Source organism: Xenopus laevis, chromosome 4L (genome assembly GCF_017654675.1).
Source record: "Xenopus laevis strain J_2021 chromosome 4L, Xenopus_laevis_v10.1, whole genome shotgun sequence".
NCBI lineage: Eukaryota > Metazoa > Chordata > Amphibia > Anura > Pipidae > Xenopus > Xenopus laevis.
The window spans coordinates 68,839,659-68,851,902 of NC_054377.1; the positions used below are offsets into that span (position 1 = coordinate 68,839,659).

The 12,244-nt window shown below is 36.7% G+C and overlaps 1 protein-coding gene across 1 annotated transcript in view; it reads left to right on the top strand.

Annotated features, from left to right (window-relative positions):
- The window catches only part of fhod1.L (formin homology 2 domain containing 1 L homeolog), a gene marked incomplete at its 5' end in the record, with an annotated part of 84,675 nt that overhangs the window by 45,223 nt on the left and 27,208 nt on the right, over positions 1–12,244 (top strand). Inside the window, 2 exon segments of the mRNA NM_001094812.1 lie at positions 2,679–3,037; positions 3,966–4,064. Of these exon segments, the coding sequence (NP_001088281.1) occupies positions 2,679–3,037; positions 3,966–4,064 (458 nt within the window).

Below are 12,244 nucleotides of genomic sequence, written 5' to 3' on the forward strand. Positions count from 1 at the left end.
ACTATAAAATAAATAAACAATGAAGACCAATTGAAAAGTTGCTTAGAAATAGCCATTCTATAACACACTAAATGTGAACCAACCCTTTAGAGGGAACATTCTATAGTTTTTGTATAGATGTAGTCATGCAGAGAAGGAATTGTCTGTGCATACAGTAAGTTATGCCCTCATACTTTACTGTCTAGTTAATGGGAAATGCATAAAACCACACCCTTAAAAAGGTACATTTTTCCTATTTGGCAAATGCCAGCTGGGAGACACTTTCAGTGTATTTATATGCTGCTTGAGTGTTTTGGATTAGTCATCTCTGGAGGTTGAGCAGAATGAGCAGTATCCAGCAGTATGATAGTAAGAGTATGCAGCCTAAATACATTGGCTGTTGTCTCACAGCCAACAGCCAATGTCTTTAGACTACTTTACTATATATATATATGGGATATATAGGTTGAGCTGAACATACAATTGTGTATGTCTTTCTCAGCTGATGGATTTACCATGAACAAGTCACAGAATCCATCACTTATATAATTTAGAGATGGTTCCACACAGACATCCATTGTTTCCGCTATGTCTGTGTAAAAAAATACTTATTTTGGTTCAGCTTTTCTTCGTAAACCTGACTTAATGATTTCCTATCAAAGGGGAGGGGTTATATTTTCCCTTTAAAGATCTACTTGTCCATGAATCTGCCAACCCAGTCGGCATGGCCTGCCAATGGAATTCTTCACAAAACACTCTTCTAGGCCTGTAGGCTCATAGCCCAACTCTGGAAATTATCTGATCCTCCCTTATACTCTGCTTGGAAAAACGCTTTACAGGAAGAGTCGAACAGCTTAATGTAATGGTACCTTAGAGCAACATATGAAACTGTGGTAAATGTGAACTCTGGCAAATAAATGATCAATGATTTATCAGGGTTACAAAGCTGAATGTATAATAACACTATGCTGTTTACTCTCCTGAAAATATTTTGTATCACTTTCAATACAAATTGTGTATTCTGTGTTCCTCACCTGAGCCAAAATAGAAAAAGATCTACTTGTCCTGCAAACTCGCCACCCTATGTTACGAATGTTTGTGATACATGCACAGATCATACAAACAACTGGTCAGGTGCTGTTCAGTCTGCATGATCAGGGTCGGACTGGCCTGCTGAGGCCCTGTGAGAAAGCTCGGTGGGCCCCTAGGGCCCTTGCTTTAGTTAACTTGGATGGCTTAATAAAATAATTCATAATCCATGCGAATGGTACGCAGAGTGCGGTCCCGGTGAACACATGCAGGCTTTCGCCCATAGTTGCTGCCAGTACCTCAGGGCAACCCTTTTGAAATAAAAAACAAAAACAAAAGTGGTATAAAGGTAATAGCTTTATTGGCTAACTAATATAATCGTAGCAAGCTTTCAGAACATTTTAGTTCCCTTTTCAAACTGAATACAATGAAGCTGTGGTGTTCTCTGGTATATATACAACATTCAGCTCATAGGTCAAATGACCAACAAAAGGAATATCAATCTATGTGTAAGGTGTCAAAGTCATTTAAGAGGGGATCTGCAAGAGACAAATAGATAAGGTACAAGAGAATGTGGGTCAAAGAGGCCGAGTATAAATTAGGGCTGAATTATTGTAAAATCAAAGGCATTCCATATGATCTCTTAGTCCATCTCCAGACATGCTGATATGTCTGACCCGGTGCAGTCCTTTCTTCGTCCACATAATTAGCCATAAATCCAAGGCCCAGGTTAAGTCCATTCTTCAGAGAATTGAAAGTTTCCATTAATTTGTATTCCCACACTTTTCTTTCATTATCTGTTTTAAAATTGCCCCTTTATTTTATAGTTTATAGTGAATAGGTGGTGTGTATTTCTCTTTCTCAGACTTTGCCCAGTCTCTCCTATATACAGTCCCCCTGTTATGCATTTAGTGCATTGTATTAAGTACATCACATTGGAAGAAGAACAGTTATACTGACCATGGATGCTGTAATGTGTCCGGAATTGGTATTTTTTCTGAAGTCAGGATGTGTGGGCAGGTTTTGCATTGTTTTTTGCCACAGGGATATGTTCCATTTTTGGTGGGTTCAAAAAGGCACTTTTTGTAATTAATGATTTTAGGTTGGGAGGCTGTCAGAATGCTAGAAGTGGTACAGCAACTTTACCTGCAACACTATATATATATATATATATATATATATATATATATATATATATATATATATATATATATATATATATATATATATATATATAATGCAGTTACACAATGATATTCTTTGGGAGGGCAATTTTTTTGGCCAATACAGATTGCTGCAGAATTCGTTTTTTCCACCAGTGAGGAAAATATGCAAGAAAGAATACCCACTGACTTTAGTGCAAGGAATGTGTAAAAATTGATGCATTTGCCACAAGCAGGGGTAAATATAAGGAGGGTGCATGTGCAGGGGGGCTAGAGGAAGTTGAGTTTTCATTTGGAGAGGTTGAACTTGATGGTCTTTGTCTTTTTTCAACCCAATTTAACTAACTAAATAACTCACTATGTAACTTCAGTTGATTGATCAAAACAGTAAACTGTGTTCTGAAACATACTGTGCTGAGGTGCCTGAACCTTTCAACTCTAATTTGCAGCTAACACAAATATATTTTTTTCACTGACCTGGTGTCTTCTTTCTTTTGGAATAACTAGAGTGCATTGAATCAGGAGGATGATGGTGGTGAGGAAGCATCGAACACTGCCCGTAAAGAGCGTAGACGAAACTCTTTAGGTGTTGAAGAAGTACGACGTTCCAGGCGCTCGCTTGGAAACAGTGCAGAAGTTTGGGCAAAGATCAACTCCACTTCTTCAGTGACAAAACCCCAGGATGAAAACGGCACTGCCCCAACCCCTGCTATCAAAGAGTCCAGCCTACAAGTTCCTCAGTTCAAGATTGTGCCACCATCTCCTGCAAAACAGCTTGCCAAAGAAGAGCCATCGCCTGCTCCAGCATACAAGGATTCATATACAAAGGCAGATTTTTATGCTCCAAATGGGAATAAAACTGAGCTGTAAGCACAATGCTAGTAGAGCATGTTACTTCTATTACTATCGGTAGCTTTCATAGTGCATTCAGTTGCTAGTATAAGGTACCTAACACAGCATTTTGAGATTCTACAGCCAGATAAATACATTTTTTTTCAACTAAATTTACCTTGGGTGAAAAAAGACACATTTTTTAAATAACCCTAAAAAAATATATAAAATGCACTAATAAATTGTTTTGGCGTTATACTGGCATTGAAATTCTATTACTACTATTTATACCCATAGTTTGGCCTCACCTGGAATGTTGTGGCAAATCACAGACAGGTAACTGCAGAAGACAAAATAAATGTAAAATGTATTTTGATCGCATCCATTAAAAACAAACAGTGTCTGCCTAATACGATCGCTCCAATATGTAGAATTAGTACAAGAAATGTTCTATTTGTGCATACATTTATACTGTTACTGCTCTACATACTTTTATTTTTATTCATTTATTATGGCCATTTATTTGGTAGAAAATTATCCTGTTCATGAAATCCAGGTATGATGAAGGTTATATTGTGGCTGTAATTTCAGTTAGTAAACTGAGTGCATGAACTGAGATGTATTCTGAGTTAAGGCTGAATCTACAGCTGCTGGTCCAGGTAGTGTCTCACTTTTATGGGGTTTAAGATTTTTTTTTTATTAAAAAGTTTTTTTTCGATTAAATATAAATACGCCAGTGCCACAGAGCAGTGACAGTAGTTGCAAGCTTTATACACGTATACTATCCCTGCAAATTATGAATGTTTTCAAAATGCCATATTTTCAAGAACCTAATGTATAAAGTGCATACCAGTGTTCCAAAGAATTATGGAATGCAAACATTTGTCCAAAGCTGAGTAGTTTTGTGCTTCAGATGTTATAGCCAGCAATGTATTCTTCATACTATTTCTTGTTGATTTACAGATCTGCTGTTGAAAATGTCAGCACCTCCACATTATCCCTTTCCAAACCTATCTCCGACTTGGATGCATTGTCTAACGCTGGCGACAGGAGTATATTTAAGTAAGTCCAGTATAAGGTTATTGATGTTTTATCTTGAACAACATCAGCAAAATGGTACTGGTTGTTTAAATGCTTCAGGAATGAAATCCAGCATTTTAAGCTGCCATCTATGTAACAGTTGTGAATATGTTCTTGTTTTCATATACATGCATTACTGCTTCCTTGAATCTCTAGCTACACTCACTCTCGGAAACATTCTATCAGAGGCAGAAGGCTTGTGCCGTTACTCTATAGCACCACTGACACTTTAATTCTTATATTTGTAAGGTTAGCCCTTTCATTAACTCTGGCAGTGGGAGCGTTAGGACTAGGCCTATGCCTAGCTAACTGAAGTTTTAATTCAACCACTAACTACAATAAAGCTGTCCCTCTTATGAGTGGTCAGAGAAGGGGGATGGGAGGATAAAGGAAAAGCCTTTGTCGTCCGAGGGGTTACCATGGTAATTTCTGAGTTTTGGCTTCCCATGCTTCTACTCTGGGAATCAGAGCATTCAAGGAAAAGAGAATTCTAATCAGACATGTCTCCAGTTATGAAGGTTAGTGCTCACTTAGACATACATATAATATTTGGGATGCAGATTTGACTCTTGGTTTATGAACATCTCTGACATTATGGGATGTTTGATAAAGAAAAAAAACATTGATATATTGCCTGGCTTGTAGATTTCTCAGCTTGTCTAATTTAAAAAAAAAATGATTGGGAGAAAAACGTAGTCACAGCTATAAGAATATCAATAACGGATTTGCCTGCAGTCACAGTGACTGACCCCACTAATTATATAATTTATTGGAAAGTTATCACAGTCCTGTTTGTCTGAGAGGCTCCAGAAGGTGGGTAAATCACTTTGACTAAAATATGCACATAATATGCAGTAAATTTGCTTTTCATACTAGAATTATATTATTCCACTGCTTTTATAATCAGTTGTTTTTGAATAACGACCCCATTATATAATGATGAGTTCAGCAGACTACTTTTTGATAATTCAAATTTATTTCAAAGATTTATGTAGGATGTCCACCAATATTTGTGTTCTGGAAGTTCTTCATTTGACAAATGCATTTCAGTAAGGAAATATCTTACATTGCAGATATTCCTCTTGGAATGGGAATCCCCTGGTGCATGGAAGAAAAGTATTTAATGGGAGGAATGTACAAAATTACCAATATCTAACTAGTGGTTAGTAAAAATAAGGCTTTGCACATTGTTCATACATGTATGTACATTATTATACATTCAGTGATAAACTGGCTGAATATATGTACTGTAGCTTGTTCATGTAAGTAAATTTTACATGAAAATATTAGTCCAGTTTATCCCAAAATGTGTATAGTATGCGAATAAAGTGATAGTGAAATAAATAATTATATAGTACACAAAATCTTTTTAATCTCAGTTTTAGAGGTTTCCTTCCACTCTGGTCCATTTAGCCATATGTAGTGGTTTGTTTAGGGAGTAGTGTGCTTAGCAGAATAAAGTTTTTAAGTTTGTATGCTTGAGTAGCACCTATATAAGCGCTGTTTATCAGACCGCCATCCTATATTTTCAATTTATTTATTATTTATTTTTATATTTTAAATTTATTTTACTCTTATGATAAATGAGCCATGAATAAACTGTAAGGGCAATAGCAAATGGGGAGATTTGTCGGCCACTGTAAAAATGTGCTACTTTGGATGACAGATCTCCGAACATGCGATCCCCGTTGCTAGCCTAATCTTTCTTCACATTATCCGGCTACTAAGGCAAATCGCCTGAGTAATGTAGTTTACATGCAATGATTATAATGTTTGTGAAGGGGATGGCATTTTCAGGACCAGATTTAACCATGGCAGCAAATCTCCTCGTGTCATTGCCCTAGCTGATCCTGTTGGTTCTTATGGATATCATTATTTAAAATCTTTAATTATTGGTGCAATTATTGTTACTCATTGAAATGTGTGTGCTGTAACAAATAATGTCCCCCCCTCCCCCCAATGCAAAATCCGAGTATATTAGAAGTCACCTTGATTTTTGGCTTTGTGTCTTTTTATCCCTTTTTCCAGTAGCATAGCTAGATGTTACCACAACATTGGTAAGTTGACCTATTCTACCAAGATATATGGAAAGTGTTCATTATTTAGGGCTTACTAGGGCCTCTAGTTACGCCCTTGTGTATTTCTAAACGTCTGGTCCCCAGATGTTGTTGGACTATAAATTTCAGTATTCTATAAACTCTATATGCTAAAGGTTAATCATCTTCGTGCCCAAGGTTAAGAAACAGGGCTTTATATGGTCATGCTTGGTGACTTCTAATATCCTGTAACTACACAAGAGTTATAACTTGCACAGTATATCTCACTTGAAACTGTTTTATTTTTTTAAAAAAAATATTGCACCCGCTACTTTAAAATATGAGGATAATAGAAGTCAAGAAAACTTCCATGACTTTTGTTAAAATTTTTTTACTTTTGCCGTTTATATGGTCATGGAACTCATTGTTTACTTCTAATATTCTGAAATTTTACCATAGGGATAGATTATTTCCTATATATTGAACACAGAGGGTGCATTAGTCCTCATGTTAAAAATAGCTTATTTGTGAGACTTGCCTTAGTTTTCGTGTAATATTCTCATTAATAAATATTCACAGTGTTGTTAGTCCATTATCTATCAAGGCTTACAATTATGCTTTATTACAAGCAATTACATCTCAGTGAAATCTGTGGCCTGTGTGACGCATGATTGGCATTCAAAGTAATTCGCAATTAAGATAGGCTTAGCAAACAGTTCTGTGATGTCTGTAGGAATGAAATGTTCTGTGGTAAAGCATAACCCGTCTCCTATAACTCTCACCTGAACAATGCCATTAGTAAGTGCTGCATAGTTTAGTCATTTACCAAATAGCAAGGCTCTGAATAGACACCTGCACCTCAGTGTCAAATGGATGAGGCAAGATACTCCAGCATTGACTTAAAGGAACAGCAACACCAAAAAAATGAAAGCGTTTTAAAGAAATTAAAATATCATGCACTGTTGCTCTGCACTGGTAAAACTGAGCGGTTTGTTTCAGAAACACTACTATAGTTCATATAAACAAGCTGCTGTGTAGCAATGGCAGAAATTGAAAAAAGGCTTAATGACACAGGTTAAATAGTGTATAACAGATAACACCATTATGTTCTACAGAGCTTATCTGCTGCGTAACCTAACTATTTCTCCTCTGAATGGCTGCCGCCATTGCTGCACAGTAGCTTATTTATATAAACTATAGTAGTGTTTCTGAAGCAAACACTGCAGTTTTACTAGTGCAGGGCAACACTGCATTGTATTTTTATTACTTTAACAATTTCACTTATATTTTTATTACTTTAACACTTTCATTTTTTGATGTTACTGTTATGGAACCAAAGGTGTTTTCCTTGCAATTTTTGAACTCCAGGTACATTTTATAGTATGGCTGCACTTCCTTGTACTTCTGGAAGTAGCTTCAGTCTCAGACACACCTTTCAGATGTTATGGGCTCTTCAGAAATTTAAAGCAGGATTAAATGGGAGAATAAAAATTTTATATGAAATTCTTAAAACAGGACAGTTTGAAATTTTACATTTTGATTAAAGTCTTTCTCTATATTCGCCGCTCAAAGCTTTTCTTTTCTTCCTTCTTTTTCAAACTCTTCTCTTTGCAGACTTCACCAAACAGAGTCTGTTTGGTAAGTGGTTTTTCTACACACTAACAAACTGAGCCTATCTTGACCTCGGCTCTATTGCATTGTGTTCCTTTACCTCTAGTTTTCTTTTAACCAGCAAATTAACCATGGTGGTTTAATGGATACATTTATTTATGCTAATTGTATTTTTTATTTTCTTAACATCATAAGCAGCTATTGCTTCTTTAAAGTGTCAGAAGCCCCACTCCTTTACTGTTGTTTTATTTTACTTTGACTTTAACATTACTGTGTTGTAACATTGCATGTTCTTGTGATCTCTAATACAGGCCTATGTTTGTCTTGTTTTTTCGGTTGCACATATAATGAAAATAATGGAAGATATTTTAGATTATCTTATGTAGAAATAGATTGTATTTTCCATGTTATATTTATATTATCTTAATAGTTTAAGGGCATGTAGGACGTGTAAATTGCCGCCAGTAAAACATTTCATTCACTTAATTGCGGGAAAATTGTAGGGAAAGGTGACTGAAATATTCTACTAACATTAAAGATGAAAATGTATTTTTTTGTTGTATGCCCTGGAAGAGATTGATTGTGTGGGTTTCCCTTGTTGTTGTTGGTGTGTGTGTGTGTGCGTGCGTGCGTGCGTGTGTGTGTGCGCGCGCTCTCGCTCCACAGGGGACTGATGTAAAGTATTCTTGGATTACTAAATTGCACCAATCCTGCCACTTGTGTTTTAGGGTAAGGGCACACCTGGCGATTCGGGGAGATTTAGTCGCCTGACTAATCGCCTCTTCTTTTAGGCGACTAATCTCCCCTAACGTCTTCCTCCTGTCTTCCGCCAGCTATAATAAAAAAAATCACCTGCGGCATGGCACACGTGGTACTTCGTATTCCGAAGTCGTCTGAAGTTTCCTCGTGAGGCAACTTCGGGCGACTTTGGAAAAGGGAGTGCCACGTGTGCCATGCTGCAGGTGATTTTTTCATTATAGCCGACGAAAGACCGAGTGAAGCCGTTCGGGGAGATTAGTCGCCCCAAAGAAGTGGCGATTAGTCACCAGGCAACTAAATCTCCCTGAATCGCCAGGTGTGACCATACCCTAAAGGTGGCCATACATGGGCAGATTTCCTTGTGTGAAACGACCGATCTTAGCACGATCTTATAAAACTGTTTACTTAGCATTACATTGATGGGGTGCAAACAATCCTATTATTCTGACAAAATTGCCCCTACAGTCGATTGGACAGGTTTATAATTTTCTTTGTGAGACCATGAAATCAGTCAGTGGATGGTACAGTCGGATAATCATCATTAAACAATTGTTCCCATACACATGCCTTTTGCGAAAGTAGACAAAGGCACAGTCATTGGTTAATATATGTTAAATCTTGTAGCCTACACAACAAAGATAAGACCAAAGTCCTTTCATATATTGTTTACTGTAGATGGGTGAATCATTTGTTCAAACAATCGATGATAAAATCGTTCACAGAGCGCCAACTAAATTTGCCTGTGTATGGCCAGCTTAAGGACCAGAGATTGGATCATGGCATAATTCTAGCTCTGGCTACTATTTCAACACGTTAAACTGAGTTATTGGCCATCCAATAATGATTTAGCCAACCTGTAGCTATCCACATTACGCATGTGCAGCCATCCGAACACTCCCTTTATTGCAATGTTGCTTTTTATTAACTTTACTTTTTAAAACCATTTTAGAACAGTTTGCAAAGTTATTTTCTTAAGGGTAGCAATGTTTTTCCTTTGATTGCTTAAGCCCCTAAATAAAAGCCTATGTGATACATTAAAAGCTATCTCGTCAGTGTTCTAGGTGTGTGAAGTGTGAATATTGCATGGGTTTGCTACTTTTGGTGTGACAGAAAAGCACTGTGACCTCAGGTCACGCAAAGCTCAATTACTGACTAATGAGTTCTTCCAACAGCCATGAGAAGAATAGTAATTTTTCTGATGATAAACCCATTCTCAAAAGATTTGCGTAAGTACTTTGAAAATGCATGCAAGTTGAACTGAACCTTAAGCATAAACGCTTTAGCTTAATAATTCTTAAAGGGGTTGTTTAACTTTAAGTTAACTTTTTGTATGTTATAGAATGGCCAATTCTAAGGAATTTTTCAACTGATCTTCATTATTATTTTTTTCTAGTTTTTTAATTATTTGCCTTCTTCTGATTTTTTCTGGCTTTCAAATGGGGGTCAATGACCCCCATCTAAAAACAGTGCTCTTTAAGGCTACAAATGTATTGTTATTTATATATTTTATTACTCATCTTTCTTTTTAGGCCTTATTACTCTCTTATTCAAATCAGTTCATGGTTGCTAGGATAATTTGGTCACTAGCAACCAGTTTGCTGAAATTGCAATCTGGAGAGCTTCTGAATAAAAAGCTAAATAACTAAAAAAGCACAAATAATAAAAAATGAAAACCAGTTGCAAATTGTTTCAGAATATCCCTCTCTACATACAAACTAGAAAAATCCATACAGAGGTGAATCAACCCCTTTAAGCCAAGACCAAAACATTAGTCATCATTATCCACCTCAATGCATTGTAATTTCCTCCGGCAACAGAAAATTATAAAATAAAGTATGTAACTGCTTCTAAGCCAGTTTTTGGGTTGCAAAGTTAAGAAAAAGTTGGTGTGAACTTGATTAAACAGATGTCAGAAACCTTGGATTAGAAACTTATTTTTCCACACAGAGCTGAAAGTCTTTTTATAAAGAACTCACAAAAGTGAGCTGGTTATTGCCTGGGGCAGGGAGTAACATTATATTACAATAAGCCATGCATGTATTAAAATACACTATAGAAGTTTAGATTTTGGCTCACAGGACTCAAGGGACTTTTGTGTTTGGCAGATGGTTTGGTAACTTGCTGCACAGGTACAATTCTCTTCTGGTGAGACTTATCAAAGTCTGGCCCTTTAAGAATTTGAATTTGACTATTGGCCACCTAAAACCTGCCAAATTCATGTATAAGTCAATGGGAGATGTCCAGTGACCAATTTGAAGATGTTTGCAGTCTTCCTGAAATTCAAGGTTTTTTCGGGGGAAAAAACTCGATTCGAGTTTGGTCGAATCGCATTCGATTTTGAGTTTTCGGGCCGGTAAAATTTGTTTTATACATCAAAGTGCAAATAAAATGCAGAAGCCTGTGGGCACTTTAAAGAAGTTTATTTACAAGGGTTGAGAGATTTTTTTTTTAAAATCAGTAAAGGATGTTCTCTTACCCTCAGCACTGTTAAATTATATTCCTATATACTACTATACTACTTTGACTACATCCCCCTAATTTCACATTTCTCCAATCAGTTTTCTCAGTGTTCCCAAGAGAACAAATGCATCCAGATAATGATATTTACTTATGAAAACCTTGTTTAAAAATCCCATAGATGCAGTTACTGGAGCCTTAAGGGGTGTAAAATTGCACCACTTATGACTAAACTCTGCATACCGGTGGGTTGTGCAGAACACAGCACTGAGTGTCAGGCACAATGCAGCAGCCCTATATTTAACGCCCAACATAGTACAGGGTTTCCCTGCTCCTTGACGTGACATTTACATGTGCCTGACAAAAAGTCAGAAAGTGTTTTAATTAATATATATTACTGAGCTACTTAGAATTATATTTTCTGTAAAAAAAAAAAAAATAAAGGTTTTGGGTAGATATCCACTTTAACAACATTTTACAGGGACCCACAGATCCTGGTTATTCATGTTTTTCTTAATAATTTGTCCACATGCACATAGAAAATAATTGTTTTTTTGGCCAGAACAATTTAATTTCCCTACTTCATTCGGCTATTGAACTGGCTTCTATGAGGAGCTGAACCTTTAAGAAGAACAGGTTATTATTTTGGCAGAATGTGTAACTGTGTAGGTAAAACATTTATTGCCTCCCAGGGTGTGGGGAGACATTAGTGCAGTATGTGAGAGAGCCCTGGAGCCAGCTGTGCATTTGAGCATGTAGCCATTTATTATCCATTATTCTAGACTTGAAATAAAGCTGAAAGGATGCCAAAGTGTTCCATGTTTCAAACACAAATATTCTTTCCCCAACAATTAGCATGAGTTTTTGGCTATGCTTTAGATTGCTGACTGTGAGCGAATATAGTTTTGTTTTAAAGAAGAACTCTAGCTGGCTGCCTGGGAAGAATTAATTTGTGTTACCTTCAGCTCTGGCTTTTCAGGCAACAGAACTGTTTGAGAAGTGCTAGTTGCTATGCAAAACTTTCTTTTAATCATTTTAAGAATGGGGTCCAAGCTTCTTCACTTTACACGTGCACTAATGCCCACATACAGCTGTGTTTTCAGGCAAAAATCAAGAATTCTAGTATTGTCCAGTTTTTCCATAAAGTGGTGTGAGTTTTGGACATGCCGCTTGTTACTGGCCAGATTCAGCAAAATGACAATCTCATGCTAAGAAGCCTGTCTAGTTGGCACTCCCAGTTGTCCACATTAGGTTCCCACATACAGGAATTCCACACATTTTTTTCATTGTTACATTTCT